Genomic DNA, 19,053 nt, shown 5'->3' with positions numbered 1-19,053 from the left:
TCCAACAAACACTTCCATGTACTATTCATGAAAGTCACCCTAGTTTTCCTGTATCAAACCTTATTATTACATCAAGGACTTTGTCATCATCTGTTTTGTTCACTGGTCTTTTATTTCTAAAATCTGTTGTATTAAAACTTAACGCCAGTGTGTTGGTCGTACAGATGCTTCAATGCCTTGTGCTATGATTCAAGGTGATTACACGATCTTTGATGTTTACAAGTTCAGTATGACCAGGCTGTGACCAAGTTAGCAAGCAGGCTCCTCCCGCCACAGATGCTTCCCAGATGCAGACCTACTTTTTTTTGCATCATTTCTGAACCTTTATGTGTTTTCACAGAATTTGTCTCTCAAAAATGACCCCATTAGTTTATCAGAACATCGGGAGTGTTGGGGGTTTCCACATTGTGGTGGGGATGTTAATGATGTATCAACACACCTGACAAAAAAATCACATTAATGTGGATGGTCACCTAGGTAGCAAATGAGCACTTACACTCACCTGCAGCATAATTTGATTAGGTTTGACCAATTTAATTTTGCAAATGGAGATGTGTGTTTTCAGCTGGAAAAATCAACATAATCGTAATGGCAATTTGTCAAAGGCAGAATCCATTTTAAAGTAGAAATATTCACATTAAGGTCCCTATATATTCTAACACTCCTAGCATTCGTGCATTGTGTCTAAACAAGGAGCCTTTACTGAAAGTGAAATTGTTAAAGTTGCGTGTCTATATGACAGGTGGACATGACAGCTGTATACAGTATATCTTTTAGGTTTGGTAGTGACATTTGCACAAACAAAACAAAAACAAAAAAATAGGTGATATAATCAGATTATATAAAGCCAGACCAGTGGTTTCAAATGTAAATAAGACCCCCTCAAGAAAACCAGAAATGCGTCAATAGATTACCAGCAAAATGTAAGAATCACTAAAAACGAAAACTTGATTAAAAAGAACTGATAAAGCCATATTTGGCCTTGATGTTTCTACACATCTTAGGTTTTTAGGGAATTTGTTCAAGAGTTGAGGAGCATATAAACTAGATCCTGCTTCCCTCTGTCTAGCTCTGGCCCTGAGAACACTAAGTAACAGGTCTATGATGACATCAGGGTCTACACCATGCATTCAATGCCTGACAGACAATCAAGAGTTTTTAATTCTATTATTTTCCAAACAGGAAGCCAGTGCATTGATTTAAGTACTGATGATATGAATGATTTTACTTGGGGGGCCAGCACATGATTGAAGACACCATTATAATTAAGCTCACCACTGTCAGTGTGTGAATGGGTGGATGAATGGGTGGTTGACTGAATGTAGTGTGAAGCGCTTTGAGGTCTCTGGGGACTTGATAAAGCGCTGTACAAGTACAAGCCATTTACCATTATAGTAACATAACCTACTGAAAGTTTTTACATGAAACACTTTATCGTGGCAATTGTTTTAAGATACTAGGGCTGATTTAGTTTCTGCAAAAACGTTGAGAAAATTCTTATCTATCCAGCCATATATATGTTTTAGAGATATGGACTTAAAGATCATGTAGTGACAGAAATATAAAGTTGTGTGTCATCAGGGTACATATTGTTAGCCTCATATGTCTTAGTCATATTTACCAAAAATATAATTTAAGCCATTATAATTTGAAGCTAGCAATATAATAAATGCTGTTCTAATATTCCCTAATCTGAGTTGATGTTATTAGGTGTTGAACAAGTGGCCTAAGAAAGAAGCCTTGACGAATCCCATATATACAGGTCCTTCTCAAAATATTAGCATATTGTGATAAAGTTCATTATTTTCCATAATGTCATGATGAAAATTTAACATTCATATATTTTAGATTCATTGCACACTAACTGAAATATTTCATGTCTTTTATTGTCTTAATACGGATGATTTTGGCATACAGCTCATGAAAACCCAAAATTCCTATCTCACAAAATTAGCATATCATTAAAAGGGTCTCTAAACGAGCTATGAACCTAATCATCTGAATCAACGAGTTAACTCTAAACACCTGCAAAAGATTCCTGAGGCCTTTAAAACTCCCAGCCTGGTTCATCACTCAAAACCCCAATCATGGGTAAGACTGCCGACCTGACTGCTGTCCAGAAGGCCACTATTGACACCCTCAAGCAAGAGGGTAAGACACAGAAAGAAATTTCTGAACGAATAGGCTGTTCCCAGAGTGCTGTATCAAGGCACCTCAGTGGGAAGTCTGTGGGAAGGAAAAAGTGTGTCAGAAAACGCTCCACAACGAGAAGAGGTGACCGGACCCTGAGAAAGATTGTGGAGAAGGGCCGATTCCAGACCTTGGGGGACCTGCGGAAGCAGTGGACTGAGTCTGGAGTAGAAACATCCCGAGCCACCGTGCACAGGCGTGTGCAGGAAATGGGCTACAGGTGCCGCATTCCCCAGGTCAAGCCACTTTTGAACCAGAAACAGCGGCAGAAGCGCCTGACCTGGGCTACAGAGAAGTAGCACTGGACTGTTGCTCAGTAGTCCAAAGTACTTTTTTCGGATGAAAGCAAATTCTGCATGTCATTCGGAAATCAAGGTGCCAGAGTCTGGAGGAAGACTGGGGAGAAGGAAATGCCAAAATGCCAGAAGTCCAGTGTCAAGTACCCACAGTCAGTGATGGTCTGGGGTGCCGTGTCAGCTGCTGGTGTTGGTCCACTGTGTTTTATCAAGGGCAGGGTCAATGCAGCTAGCTATCAGGAGATTTTGGAGCACTTCATGCTTCCATCTGCTGAAACGCTTAATGGAGATGAAGATTTCATTTTTCAGCACGACCTGGCACCTGCTCACAGTGCCAAAACCACTGGTAAATGGTTTACTGACCATGGTATCACTGTGCTCAATTGGCCTGCCAACTCTCCTGACCTGAACCCCATAGAGAATCTGTGGGATATTGTGAAGAGAACGTTGAGAGACTCAAGACCCAACACTCTGGATGAGCTAATGGCCGCTATCGAAGCATCCTGGGCCTCCATAAGACCTCAGCAGTGCCACAGGCGGATTGCCTCCATGCCACGCCGCATTGAAGCAGTCATTTCTGCAAAAGGATTCCCGACCAAGTATTGAGTGCATAACTGTACATGATTATTTGAAGGTTGACGTTTTTTGTATTAAAAACACTTTTCTTTTATTGATCGGATGAAATATGCTAATTTTGTGAGATAGGAATTTTGGGTTTTCATGAGCTGTATGCCAAAATCATCCGTATTAAGACAATAAAAGACCTGAAATATTTCAGTTAGTGTGCAATGAATCTAAAATATATGAATGTTAAATTTTCATCATGACATTATGGAAAATAATGAACTTTATCACAATATGCTAATATTTTGAGAAGGACCTGTACACAAAAAGGGCAGGCTACTGTTTGTGTGTGTTTTTTATAGAAATAATCTTGCCACTGGTTTTTCTTCCAGGTATCCATTTCCTCTATAGATAACTACTCATGCATTTAAGAAATACCTAGAACTTTTTTTATAGAAGAGTGTGTGGGATAAGCCTCTGCAATAAATCTGTGACTTTTTGGTCAGAATGAAAAAAAAAAAAAAAACTACTGTTTTCTGAAATTTCCTAAAAACAGAATCCACCTTGACAACAGGTGCTGGAGAGAAAGAGCTTAAAACAAATCAAAAAGTTGCAGAACTGTAGCAGCAGTCCAATCCGCTGACCTCTATGTTTTAGGACAACCAGAGCTGGCTGCCATCCTCAGCTTTACGGTTCACCGTGTCGGGATTTTGCAAAACATTTCTGTGCAAAGTTGCACACACACAGACATACCGACTGTTGTCTGTAATCAGCGTTCCCCTTTCTACCCTCTAAAAAAAAATCCAAAGAAGCACTTGAGTGTGAAATGCTGAAAACATCCTGCATCCAAACCATATCAAGAGTAGAGCAGATATCCTGCACTGTTTGCTTATTTGGCGTCTGCAAACCAGCAGATTGAGCCCTAGTAGTAAAAAACATTAGTACCATCGTCGAAGGGAGGGAACTGAAAATGTCTGCAACGGCACTGACCCACATTAACAATGGCACGCCTGCTAAGATAACAAAAGGCATCCAGTTTGCTCCCTTTCAGCCATGCTGAAGAAACCAAGTTTAGCATCTGTACAGATATATAGTTTATAAATAATATGTTCTAGTAGCTTTTATGTAAAACATTAATACCACTGCTACAGCTGATTATAGGGCATCACTAAGGTTCTAATAAGTATAATCTGTAACACACATGTGTTATTTATATAATATATATCTATATATCTATAGATATATATCTATAGATATATATCTATATATCTATAGATATATATCTATAGATATATATATATATAAACACACACAAAATATATATATATATATATATATATATATATATATATATATACATATATATATATATATACACATACATACACACGCACACAATATATAACACTCGTAGAGTAACAAGTTGCTCTGACATGTTGCTCTTAGCTTCCCATCTCCGTCTGTGATTTTGTATCAGAAAAAGGAACAAAAGCAGGCAATATATTTTTTTTTTGTGAAAGTCTTTAAGCCAGCTGACAACTGGAGTAAACACTAGTCACCCTTTTAATTGGATGGACTTTAAACCGTAGCAACACTATGGACAAAAATCTTTGCTGTTTTAAAATCCTAACTTTTTGAAACCTTGGTGTACATCACTGCTGCTAAATGGCCAAGGGCCATTTCAGTACTTTCAGTATGTTCTTTGAGTATTTTTTGGGGTCGATTAGAGTCAGGGGGGCGGGGGAGGGGTGGATTGAAAAGCTCAACAACAAACTCGATTTTTTAAAAACTTGTAACACAGTCTTCGCTCTCCACTTGCTCAAATCAAAAACTCACATGTTCATGGCAAATAATGTTTTTTTATGTTTTTTTGTAACTGCAAAGTACTTTTTTTCATCATGTAAAGCACTTAGAATCGTATTGTTGGTGGACTGTGATATAGAAATAAAATTGCCTTGCCCTTTAGACATTAGCTCTTTGGGTGTTACGTTTCTGATTGGTCCTTCCCCATTTCTTCTTCCACTGTTGCTCAATCCAGATTGGTCCTCTTTGATTCCATGACCACTTGCCAACAACACACATCCATTTTGCCTGCAACACTTCCTTGCTGTTTGTTTTTATTAACTTGAGAGGGATCCTTTTTGACCAGATTAAAAAACCACAGAGTCGACTCATTGCAACTCCATGTTTGTTTTTTAATGCTAAATTTTATTAACTTAATTTTTTTTTTAGATTCTAAAATCTTCATTATCATATTATTAATACAATAATACAGAGTGGATTTGTGGGGCCTATTGTTGTTTTGTTGGTGATACAAGTATTTATTCCCTCAATTATTTAGCTCTGTCCTGACTTTGTTAAACAATATTTATGGAACCTAAATATGCATTAACACCTTCAACAGTGGCATACTGCTATAAAAAACAAAACAAAACACTGTTGTTCAGAGCATCAGATACAGTATTGTATTTATGGTTTATTTTCAGTTTAGACTTTACAAGACTTTACATTACATTATTGAGAGCAAACAAACAAGACAACCACCAAAATTTGAAACCATGGTCAGTAAAACAAAAGTAAGACTCTCTCTGAATTTAAATTATTGAAAGCTGAGATTAGGTATGCTTGGATAAAACTGTGCCCGTGTTTTAATTCAATTCAATTCAAATATGGCCTTAATTTATGACCCTGCTACTCTAAGCTAATTTTGACCAAAATACAAATTCTTAGCCTAATTGGTTGAAAGCACCAACAGAATGATGTGATTGTCAAATAACTAAAGCTGTAACAAGATCATGTAGGGGGCCACCTTAAAATACCACAACACAGAAGTTTTTCTTGACAAAATGAAATCCCACAAACCTGTCTCTACTTCCTAAGTGCAAGTTTTTATTATGTGAGCCAGATGTAAAAGTGATCATCAAGATGGACACTCTGGTATATCTCGGTAAGAAAGGAAGGAGTTTTTAAGGTGCCATTTGTGTTGATGAAGTGTTTACACTTCTTGCTAGGTAACCTAGGACTAGCCAGAGTTGAAAAATAGCAGCTTAAGTAAAATCAAGTCACTTGTTGTAATTCATTTAGGTGTTAAAATGAATATACTGAACCTGGTAGAAACCCTGGATCTAACCTTAATCACTTCATTTTACAATGAAAGGAGATTCTTTAAAACACAGTTCAAGATTAATTTACGGTATTCTTACTTTGAAATACAAAAATAAGCATTATTAATTGTTTGTTGGCATTAGGACCTCCTTAGAAAATTATTCAGTCAAATCTGCATAGATCATTTGCACTGAATAGTGCTTCTGCTCATACCTATCGAATTGTTCACAAGGCAGGAAGAGGCAGTCAGCTGGGTCATCAGCTGTGGAATTTAAAACAGTTTGTGATTTATAATACCTTTACTCTGTAAGTGAAAGCAGAAACATTGGGTTTCTTATTTTTCCCAAACATATTGTTTAAATTTAACTTCGTCTTCTGAACCAAATATGTTTTATCTAGTCTCATTAGCTGAACGTGTTGCTGTGCCTCTGCAAATAGATGTCCAAGTCTTTATGTTCCACCTGCACAAAAATTACACACATGCTTGCTATTTTTTTCACTTGAAGGCTAATAAATCGTAAGTGGACTAAACTTATATAGCGACCACTGAAAGCACTTAACACTGGAGCTACATTCAACTAGTCAAACTTCGAAATACAAACACATTCATACACAGATACGCAGATTGGTAGACAATTTGAGGTTAAGTGCCTTGATCAGGGGATAATCAAAATGTGGCAAAAAGAAGCTGGAATTGAACTCACAACTTTCAGAATGCAACATGACTACTCTTCTGAAAAGTAGTCATCTAGCTCCTTAACAGAGCACCTTGCTTCTGTAAGTTCCCTAAAAGAGCTCTAACTGTAAAACATTGATATTTCTCTTTGTTCTGTGGAATTTCAGGTATTGCTATAGCGAGTGCTCTGGTGGACACATCCCAGCAGCGAGTGGTGGACTTTAAAGAAAGAGGCCTGGGTCTGAAACACCGCAAACACACCGTACACCATCAGGGGACCTGTGTTTGAAAGAAGTGACCCCCCACACCTACCACCTGAGGGTTGGACTTTACATAAGATTGATAAGAAGGTGAAAATGGACAGCAACTCCTGGATTCTTGGGGTAAAATGTACTTGCTCTCGCATTTTCCCTGTTATGTTACATCTGTTTATGCAAGAGAAGGCAGTTTTTTTAACCAGTAAACCAAAAGTCTCAAGAGCTCCAGTGAAATAGTAAAAGCCTTCTTGACTTAGGAACTCACTTTAGAGCTTTATTCAAAGACAAAAATAAACTCATGTTAAACTTTAAACTGAGTGTACTATTATGAGGATTTCTAAAGTCTATTGTTGTTGAAGAATTGCGTTTTATTATCTGGATTCATGGCTGTTGAAATCCATCTCCTCCTTTGACTTTTGAAGTATATTTTCTGCACCATTTTATGTTGTAGATTTTGATAACTGCTCAGGTCCTCTGTGATCGAGAGGTTCCATCTGAATGCACTGAGACTGAAATGCTTTATCCGTTCACCCTCTGAGGGACCTTTATGCAAATATGAAGCAACATAACCTAGACGTCTCTGTCAAATAAACTACTAATGCCATTCACATGACTATTCATTAATCACTGTGAAGCAATATAATACAGTTTTCCTCTTTATGTTTATTTGATTGTAACATATCAAGACATTAACTATTTATTAATTATGCAAATTAAATGTAAACAATTAAGCAGGTTTTACAAATGCACTTTTTTTACTTAAAATCTGAAACTGAAATTATGGAATCTGTACAGTTTACCTTTTATATTAGGTGTGTCAAACTCCAGTCCTCCAGGGCCGGTGTCCTGCAGCTTTTTAAAGTGTCCCAATTCCAACACACCTGAATCAGAGGACTAAATTACCTCCTCATACACCCAAGTTCTACAGAGTCCTGCTAATGACCTCATTATGTGATTCAGGTGTGTTGACAGAGGGACGAATCTAAAAGCTGTATAGCACTGGCCCTCGAAGACTGGAGTTTGACACCTGTGTTTTATATGATGTCAGACATTTTCGCTCTACGAAGCTTGTTCAACCTTTATTTAATGTTGTAAAATCACTGTATGAAATGCATAAATGCTGTGAAATTACAATATGACTTGACACACCTGTATTGTCAGTATGTAATTTTTCACTGGATTGTTGCTGAGAATTGGATCAACAAATGGCAGCTCACAAAACTGTTTTTGTCCAACTGAGCAAAGAAATTCTATAATTTAAACCTTTTGATGCTTCTTTGTTCTGTGTGCATTCTCAAACGTTTTGACAAACAAGTGCCTGAGGTGCTCTTGTCATAATGAAAAAATGTAATGGTGCATTCCATTTGTACTCGTAAGTTGGAATTTTCGACCTTCGAGTCGGAAATTTAAACTGGAACACCCCCAAAAGTTGGAATTACGAGTCGGAAAGTTGGGGCAACACAACCATACCCGACTTCTGCATTTGAGATGGCTGCAACTCGCATTAATAGTAGTAAAATGTTCTTACTTTGACTGTTTTTGGCAGTTCTTTAGTATTTATGAAACATTTAGTCAATCGTACACATACTACTTTTTAGTGTTTACTAGACAAGATGTTTCACACTGTTAATATGCATGAAATACAGCATAGGACATATTAGGCCCAAGCAGAAATGCGCTGCAAAGGCCTATTGTAATTCAAATGTTTCTGCCGTATGTAATTTGAATGTTTCTTATTATTATTCATCCTGGAAATGAATTACCTTTTTGGCATTTTTAACATATTCAAAATGTCACCAAACTACACAGAAAATTGACTCCCACGTGAAATTTTAGTATTTTTTTAATGGAATTGAAAATAGGCTTGGCCAAACGGCTCTACAGCGCCACCTAAACTGAGATAGGCCAAGTGGTAAGTCCTACAGATTCAAAGTTTGGTAGTTAGGTAGATCCTTCCAAATAATGAAAAACAGTTTCTTGGAGGTATGCCCAAAAGCCAACAGGAAGTCGGCCATTTTTGGTCAAAGGGTCATTCTTTGTCCGTTTTTGATTTTTTATACATGTTGAACAAACTCCTCTTTGGAATTTTAAGCTATCAGCTTCATATTTGGTCAATATGCCCTTAAGCCATGGGGAATTAAATGTTATCAAAATTGTGAGTTTTTGAACTTGTTGAAGGGACAGGGCCAGGCCTCAACAATTGCCTTCTCACCAAACAATTCGAACAGCCATGACTTTCATATAGAATGGTTTAATTAGACCAAACCGGGTATAATTGATCCCTCTCAGGTAACCAACAATCCTTTGTGGATAAATAATGACATCGTCAAAATCACGCCATCTTAGAACAGGAAGTCTCTTTTTTTTGCTTGGAAAGATCCCTTTCTGACCCTTTTGACCGAATCAACTTGAAAGTGTGTCAGAAGACACATAACAAGTTGGTCAAACTTTATATAGAACACAGATACTGTATGCTGGAGGGTGTGGCCGTGCTGAAGTGAGACCTCATGCAGTGGCCATACGTTTGGCCCTGATTTCCACAGATATCATCTGATCTGCGCCAAATTCAATATGATGGATCCTAGTTCAGTCCCTAAAAGACATCTAGTGAAATATTTGGTGGGTGTAGCCTAATTTCTCCACAGCACCCCCTAGAGCATTTTAAATAATCAGCCAAAAGCCATGCTTTAACCGAGGATTATGAAATTCGGAACACATATGTAACATTTCAGGACCTAGAAAAAAGTATCTTGGAGCCTTGGTCCAAACCCCACAAGAAGTCAGCCGCTTTGGATTGAATTTGCGATTTTCTACCCGTTTTTGTCATTTCTATCCTACGTACCTGAGCGATTGCCTTCTACAGCTTTTAAGTTACAGACTTTGAAATCACTCTTAAGGCATTGGGGATCAACAGTTATCAAAAGCTTTTTGCTGTATCAAATCATGGCCAAGCCTCAAAATCTTTCCTGCCGTAAGACAAAATTGTTATAGCTCCTACAAGGAAAGGCACAGAGACACAAAACCCTCTGGGATTTATCCACATTGGATCCTAAACAAAATTCAATGATCGAATGGTGACATCATCAGCCGGAAGTGTAATGTTCACTATGGATGGTCCATATTTGATCCCATTCGCCTAATCAACATGAAACCGTCCCCAGTAATCAGTGACAGATAGCACGATGGTCTAAATTGGTCTCCAGTACTGAATGGTTTGGCTGGAGGGTGTGGCAGTGTCAAAATCTGACCACACACCATAGACTTACGTTTGGCTCTAAATTACACACGCCCAGTCCGATTCACTCCAATCTGAATACGTTTGATTTTTGTCAACCCCCAAACAGCTTTATTGGATTACATTGGAATTTGGATCGACACCTCTTAGGAAACTTAAACTGCTTCATCTCCCTCATACGTCATCAGATCCACACCAAATTTTGCATGCATCATCACGGAAGAATACTGTCAATTGATGACATCACTTTACCCCGCCCACTGACCAAATGACTGGTTTCTTAGCTGATTAACCTTCCTTGACTATCTCCAGAAGTTTCAAACCTTCTCTAATAAGGCATAATAATTTTAGATGACATTTTCAAAGCACGACAAGAAGTCTTCATTAATCCTTTGCCACCAAAGAGGTAGTGAGTGCAGCTTTCATCAAGAAGGTAAGATTTCAGCTAAATTGTTAAAGGCTTCTCGCCGGAGCAGAACTCGGCACGACTTAAGATTGTATAAAAGCTTGCTCACAGTGCTGCCTAGTGGCAACATGCAGAATGTAGTAGTTTGCTCAACAGCAGCAAGGATGCGGCAATGCCAGGCTACCAAGGTCGCTACACAGGCCGAGCGGGACTAAGCTGCAAGAGCCGGCCAATGCTGTTTGCAGCTTTAATGGTAATTGTTATTGTTGTAAGACTGCTATTACACTTGCTAGCAATGTAAACAAAAACAAGCATGTACCTGGAACGCTACAACTTGGAGATGAGTAAACCTCAACTTTCCAGTTCCAACTTCCGAGGTTATTAGTATGCAGCATAGTAGGAAATAACTGTAGGAAATAATACTAAACACTAGGTACATCCAACTGAAATAAGTGAGCAATACAAGATATTCCTAAGAACAAGACATGAAATTTTCACAATAACGGACAAAACTCTAGCTCCCTCTCTTCACAAATAAAGGTTTTACAATTCACCAACAATGTTTTAAATAGTAAAATTTATAAAAAATAAACCATTCCAGTTTGGACTAGTTCGTTGTGTTATATGCTTGTCTATTTTCAGTTGTGTCTTAAGTCCAGAAACCATTGAAAATGCCTATTTTTGTGTTTTCACAGCTAGAATAAAGGTTTGATAAATATCAGTGTTTTTAAAGAACCACTGTTCAGTATTGAAAGATCCATTTCCAGATTGTATTTTAGATTTTGAACTAGAAATGATACATTCCAAACTCATTTAAATATCTGAAATAGCCCTTTAGTTTGATGCCAACAGGAAGCTATTTAGTAAAGTCTAACTTTAGCAACTAACAATTAGCCACTCTATTTATAAAAAATGTGTTGGGGGTTTCTGAAGTGCTTTAGAACCTAATTGCTGCCAGCCAGCTGATGAACTGTCTTTATTAGTCAATTTGTTCAGTACAACAGGTCAACTCAACAACTACTTTTATTCATATTTCAAAATATCAGTATCAAACCAAGAGAAAACATGGTTTCAAGTTTAAGTCATGTACATTCACACCCTGATTCCATAATAACAGCTTAGACTTACTTTAAACAAAATCACATACTGGCAGCCGCCGGATTACATTGGTCAGGCATTAAATATATAACCTGCAAAAATAGAGACTGCAAGGAAGAAACAAATAATAGATGGTCAAGTGATACCATCACTTGCACTGATTGATGCACTAATGGATGGATGGATGGAGGGACGGACGGACGGACGGATGGATGCAACACTTTCTATCACCTGTTTACCTGATAAATTTGTTACTGTAATCATCTATTCCATCACCTGAATAACATCTATTTTTCAGACAAGGACCATGCATTAAGACCCAATTTAAACTACATCTTCAGAATTAGACCATTTTGTTGTGATTATTAATCTGAGAATATTATTTAAAATTAATATTTTAATATTTTATCAAATAATATTTTGGTCTGTTAAGGGTTAAAATGCATAAGCGCGGACGGCGCGTTATGAGCAGTCTGCTGTGTTTAAAATCACCCTTCAAGTAAAGTTTGACTTAACTTCAAAAACACAGAACACAAACAGGGCACGTGTGCTGCAGATAGCCTGCTAGCACTAAGATTGCCGAGTCTCACACAAACAAAACCAAACTTCATAGAATGAAAACATCCAGATAATTTCTGCCCAAACCCAACCTCTGACCATGGTGAGGAAATGTTGTCCATGGGGCGAAGTTTGAAGAAACGTCCACAGTCAACAAGCGGTTAGCTTTCAGCTAACCTCGGTAGCTTCGCTGGGGGATAAAGGTGCGTTCGCTCTGTGAACAAAAGGGTTAGCTCCGGAGCTGTAGCTGGGCGGCCCGTCCTGTCCGCTGACCACACGGGTTAACACGATGAGGCGGTCTCTGCTGTCTTCCTTCCAGACTGGGAGACTGGGGGGGGGGTTCTCTCGAACACCATTTGCTTCTGCAGGGCTTGGAGAGAAAGTCAGCAATGCTTATACCTTAATTTCCCCTCTTTATGAATGAAATCACCAGTTACACAAACAGTGCTTCACTCATACTTAACTTTTGCATATGATCACATGATCTTATGACACTCTTGGATCCAGTTTGAAGAGTTTATGTCTTTTTGCCAGCAAAAGACATTAGCGCACTTTGTCCCCCTCCTATCCCGATGAACACCGGTGTGGAAGAGAAAGACTTGTGGGAAGGTGGGGTTTTTATGTGGGCAGTGGCATCATGTGAAGTCCTCTGTTACCCCCCTTCCCCCTTCTGAAGTTGTGCTGAAAGTCTGTTAAATGCAATTGATTTTGAAAGTTCCAGAAAAGTATGTACCAGAGTTTAATGTTGAAATCCATGGCTGTGGGTCCCAACAATTTTTTGTGAATAGAGAGCTAAATGTATATAATGATTTCTTTCCAGGAATAAGCTTCAGAGCTCAACAACAATTCAATTCAATTCACAACACATGTCGTCTCAAGGCACTTCACAAAAGTCAGGTACATACATTCCAATTAATCCTAACCATTGAACAGTGCAGTCAGATTCAGTTATTTATTCAAATTGGATAAAACGTTTTTCTATCTAAGGAAACCCAGCAGATTGCATCAAGTCAGAGATTTGTAGAAGTCACTCCTCCTGGATGAGCATGTAGAGACAGTGGACAGTCACTGGTGTTGACTTTGCAGCAATCCCTCATACTGAGCATGCATGTAGCGACAGTGGAGAGGAAAAACTCCCTTTTAACAGGAAAAAACCTCCAGCAGAACCAGGCTCAGTGTGAGCGGCCATCTGCCACGACCGACTCGGGGTTTGAGAGAACAGAGCAGAGAGACAATGAGAACACAGAAGCATTGATCCAGGAGTACTTTCTATGTGAAGGAAAAGTAAATGTTGGTGGATGTAGCTCCTTTAGTCGTTTCACCTAGAAAAAAATAACAGATAAAGTTTGAGCCAGTTTTCAAGGATAGAGTCTGAAAGAGAGCACATATAATTAGTTACAGTAAAAGCTCTGTCAATTGCTATATCGGTATACAAAAAGGTTTAAACACTGAAAGACAGGGCCATGTGGATCATCGGTTGAGGATGAGCAATAAGTTGTTGCCAGCAGAAGCTTGGACAATGCCCCTTACCAGAAAGTTGTCACAGGTAGATACAGAGTCAGACCAGGTGTAGCTTCTCGGAAGAGAAAAGAGAAAGAACATAAAGTTAAAAACTGAAATAACAGCAAATAATGCAGAACTGGAGAGTAATGTGAGAATGTAGCGAAGAGGGTGAAAATGGTCATTATGTCCTCCAGCAGCCTAAGCCTATAGCAGCATAACTACAGAGATAGTTTCAGTTTCCGTTTATTTATTTATATAGTGCTTATTTACAACAATGGTGTCTCAACAAACAGGGATAACTCCATCCTTCAAAGTCTGTGATGGAAAGGTAAATAAAACCCTGTGTAAACAAGGCTTTTATTCGAGCTGTTATTACGATATGCTTTCTTTAGGCTTCTTTTTGGTCTGGCGCTCCTCACCAAGTCAAGAAACTATACTGTTCCTGAGTCCCCACATTTATGTTCCAGTTTTTTCAATGCTACATACAGCCATTTGAACGCTTACTTTAAAATACTTGTCAATAAACACCATTTTACATGTTGTTTGTCTGACTTTTGCTTTGAACTCCTTTCTTTAAAGGCTTCAGAGTCCCCTGAGCATTAGTTGAGGTTAACACAGCTGCTGTCTCCACCATTAGTGACCAGGAGGAGATAAGTGCTCCTTGTTACGCTCCCTGTGCACTGTATTTTCTCCTCAAGATAAAAGACTGCAGTTTTTTACCATTAAGTGGATTGCTGGCAACTTAGCTCTGCTCAATACCTGCAAGTCAGGAGAAGCAAGAGGTCCTCCCCTTTCATCCCCATCTTATATGTTTTTGAAGCAGTTCAGGAGATAAAAGAAGCTGTACGTTTGAGGAGCAAAGTCAATGGAAGGAGTTCAATAGAGGAGCACAAAAGGCTAATACAAAAACTAAATGGAAAGAAGGAAAAAGGGAACCCTGACTCATCAAAGTGAAGACATTGTACTGGGGCTCATCCTGTAAACCTTGCCTCTGGATTTTCGTTGACAAGGTTTGAAGGACTTTAGCCATCTCCACCGCTACCTTGGGTGTATATTCGAACTGTAGCTGGACTGCCCCACTGCAGTATTGTTATATGTTGGTATACCAGCCATGGACACATGTGGACACACATCCTCAAAATAACGGCAGCTTTTCCTTTCATATGTATTTTAAAATTACAAATAATTTCTTATTGAAAAATGTTCTCTACAGATTAAACAAATAAAACCATTAACTCACCTACTTCTCTATCTTTCCTCCGCAATTTTGTTGCTTCTTTTCGCGCTCTTTGCTCTTCTTCTTCTTATTCTACTGGAGTTTAATGGCGGTTGGCAAAAATCTGAAGCTGTGCATTACTGCCACCACTGTTATGGAGTGTGGTTCATCATGAATCAAAATCTGTCTTATATAATCAAATTCTATTAAATAATTGTATTCTTTTTAGAAATCGTAAAATAATTTGTATATGTTTCCCAGGTTCATATGTGTGTGTTATGTCTGACTAAACTTTTCTTTAATCCATTCAAATTCGCTCTTCATACACTTTCTTTCTAGTTCATATTTCAGACACTGAAATAACATGTTCAGTTGTTTCATCCATCCCACAGTGGTCACATGTTCCTGTAATATGTTTATGTATTTTAAAAAAGTTTATAATTAAGACCTGTATGTCCTAATCTTAATCTTATTTTTCTTTCCTCCTTTCTGCTCCTTCTTCCAGTTCTTATTTCACCTATTGCCTTCTTGATTCTATTAAACTATCTTCCTTTTCTTTCTCCATCCTACCTTTTCTGCCATTCTGTTTAGTTAAATGTACTGTAAAATGTATACAATTTTGTGTTGCCTTCTTAGCCATCCTATCTGCCATCTAATTTCCTTTAACTTGTATGTGCTGGAACCCGGAAAAATACTATTGTTAAACCCATCATTTGTGGTCCAAATAAAGTATGCTGTATTGCTAATAAAATGTCTGTCCTGCTGCCTGAATGATTATGTTTTAAACTCAATAATACCGAGTGTGAATCTGAACAAATTTTTGTTTTTAAAAGTCTTATGTTTTCCACCCACTGTATTGCTAAACGTATACCCAACATTTCTCCTGTGTATACTGATAAACCATTTGTGATTTGTTTTCCTACTTTTATTTGAAATTCCTTTACTATGAATGCTATTCCTAGTTTATCTTTTGTTTTTGATGCATGAAGGTTTTGATAATAATTATTAACATATTCCTCTACTGTATTTGAATCTAATATGCATGTCATTTTCTTTTTTTCCATTAATGACATATCTACCTTTACTTCTGGTAAAATCCAGGGTGATATTCTTTGCTCTTCACTTCCTTCTCCTCGCCTTTATACGCTACTCACTAGATAGAGCCAATGAGGTTGGCGGAAATAGGGTTTATGTGTTAAGAATGGCTAACAAGAGCGAAGGACTGGTTTTGAATTGGCTGGTTCGGTAGTTTTCTTGGTGGTCAGGGAGGCATCATAAAACACTCTTCTGAATAGTGAGAGATGTTATTTATAAGTCTTAGATTTAAAGTTGTCCTGTAAATCAATAACAGGTCAGGCTAGTGCCATCTATTAATTACTCTAATCAATTAATACTTTTTAAATTATTGCTCATACAATGCTGACAAAGAAAGGACAGTATTTTGAATGCATAGTTTGAATGTAATTGCTATAAACTAAATTGAATTAGTGTGGTGGGCTGTGAGATACCATTAAAGGTAGAAAATAGGTAAGAAATAATTATTTGAAGCATGCCATGGGCAACATAAGGTCAACCACAATTGGCCCATATATGGCATGTACGTATCCGGGCCACATAAACCAAACCATCATCAGGCCACCTGTGGTGTGCCATGGTATAATTGATGCCGTCATTACCAGACCTTGCCCAGTTCCGGTTGAAATGCCAGTTGCCATGCCAGGAGTTAACCAGCAGTGCCGGCTTGAAGCCAGATCTGGCCCAGACCTGTTTGCTAGCTGGGTGGTCAGGGAGAATGAGTTCTAACCATCTTTTAGTCTGATTTATTGATAAGTCCCAGACCAATTAATAGCTACAACTCTTTTGATAATTTAATCCTTAGTTTTCCTCATCCATATTGCAAAGCACAAAATTTTTTAGATCAGTTCTAAGAGTTCTTATCTGATTATGGGTGTATTCACACTTGCCACTTTTGGTCCTCTTTAAACGGACCAGAGTTCGTTTCCCCCCTTGGTCTGGACCTTTTGTACAGGTGTGAATACAATCAAGCGAATCCTGGTCCGGACCAAACAACCGGACCGAGACCCACTTTTTGAGGTGGTCTCGGTCCACTTGTAAACGGACTCTGGTGCGGTTCGCTTATGGTCTGAATACGAACCGGCCCCGATCCGAACCGACTGCAGAAAACACACGTCTCTTTGGACTTAACAAGCCACCGTACCCGATAGCAAAGGTGTACATTATACTCAAATCATACCCGTCCAGCTGATTGTTGCAACACCAGGCATGTGGGACCAGGCACGCAGAGCACACCCTCTTGTTCGGCATTCAGTACGCATTCTCCAACGCTGTTCCAAACTTATAAATAGAAAGTTGCAAAATCTGTGTTGAATGAACTGCTCTTCACCCTCACAATAATATTGCAACTGTAATAACGGCACAAATATGCAGAACAGAGGTGCTGCACGCAGCACATATACAGCTGTTTTCCTAAATTTCCAGGTATGTGTTCTGTCCAGCCCCTGTCATTTCTGTCCAATGGGAGCAATAATCGTCACCCACGTGGCTTTGTTTACAAGTAATAGTTCACTTGCAAAAAGTACAATGTGAAAGCACACCGCACCAAACAAAAAAAATAAAGTCCGCTTTTGCGCCGGACCAAACAAGCAGAGCAAAGGACTTTCCTGGTGTGAATATAGTGTTAAATACAGATAAGGTCATTATAGTGGGGGATTTTAACATTCATGTTGACACTGCTAATGAAAGCCTAAATATAGCCTCTAATGCTATCTTAGACTCAATTAGCTTTGCTAAAAACATTAGCAAACCTACCCACCTTTGTCTTCATTCTCTAGACCTTGTGCTGACATATGCCATTGAGTTAAAATAAATAACAATATTTCCTCATAAGCCTGCCCTCACAACCATTGTCTGATCATTATCAGACAATGCTGATAATGATCTTTAAAGAATCTGTTCCATTTTTAATTTCCTCAAAAAAACACATTAGAGGGCAATAATTTTGTTTCTTCCCCTTCACAAAGGGATTCTCTTGTTCATAGTGTTACCTCTTCATTGCATGGTGCATTAGACAATTTAGCCTCCTTAAAATAGAAAGTAATTATTCATAGGACGCTGGCTCCCTGGTGTAATTCAGAGCTGTGTACTTGAAAACACACTTTGAAAATTGGAGAGATCTTGGCGCTCTACGCACCTAGAAAACTCCTCAGGAAAAATAGTCTACTGTTGTATAAAGACACTTCGCCAGGCTAGAACAGCTTATTCCTCATCATTAATAGAAGAGACTAAGAAAAAACCTAGGTTTCTTTTTAGCACAGTTGCTAAACTTACACAGAGTCTTAGCTCAGTTGAGCCATCCATTCCATTAGCTCTCAGCAGTGATGACTTTAAGGGATTCTTTTTAAACAAAATTGATTATATCAAAAATAAAATCATTGGCATACTCCCAAAGATGATTACCTCATCCTCAGTAAGTGAGACAGCATTACATGTAACAGTAGTAACTGGTCTGATCTGAGCTCCAGTAGAGCTTCCTGAGTTATAAAACATTTTAGCTTCATCTAAACCGTCAACTTGTCTGTAAGACCCAATCCCAACCAAATTGTTTATGGAAGTGTTCCTTTTGATTACTAACCCAGTTTTAGATGTTATTAATCTATCCTTAGTAAATGGCTATATACCACAGGCTTTTAAGGTAGCTATAATTAAACCTTTACTTAAGAAGTCTTTGCTTGATCAAGATGACTTAATAAATTACAGACCTATATCAAATCTTCCATTCTTATCTAAAATTCTTGAAAAAATTGTTGCTAATGAAGTATGTGAGCATTAACATGTCAATGATCTGTTTGAAGAGTTTCAGTCAGGTTTCAGAGCTCATCATAAAACTGAAACAGCACTGGTGTCACTAATGATACTTTGCTCGTCTCAG

General features: G+C 38.2%; 1 protein-coding gene across 2 annotated transcripts in view; it reads left to right on the top strand.

Annotated features, from left to right (window-relative positions):
- LOC124859164 (attractin-like protein 1) overlaps nucleotides 1–8,350 on the top strand; it is a 482,005-nt gene extending 473,655 nt beyond the window's left edge. For both annotated transcript variants that reach the window (XM_047351754.1, XM_047351757.1), the window contains exon 30: nucleotides 6,999–8,350. In XM_047351754.1, the coding sequence (XP_047207710.1) occupies nucleotides 6,999–7,120 (122 nt within the window). In that variant the 3' untranslated portion in view covers nucleotides 7,121–8,350. The remainder of the gene's footprint in view (nucleotides 1–6,998) is intronic.
- The last annotated feature ends 10,703 nt before the right edge of the window (nucleotides 8,351–19,053 follow it).

This window comes from Girardinichthys multiradiatus, chromosome 22 (assembly GCF_021462225.1).
Source record: "Girardinichthys multiradiatus isolate DD_20200921_A chromosome 22, DD_fGirMul_XY1, whole genome shotgun sequence".
In the NCBI taxonomy this organism is placed as follows: Eukaryota; Metazoa; Chordata; class Actinopteri; order Cyprinodontiformes; family Goodeidae; genus Girardinichthys; species Girardinichthys multiradiatus.
Note: the sequence above shows the minus strand (reverse complement) of the source record. Positions and strands in the feature narration are given on the sequence as shown.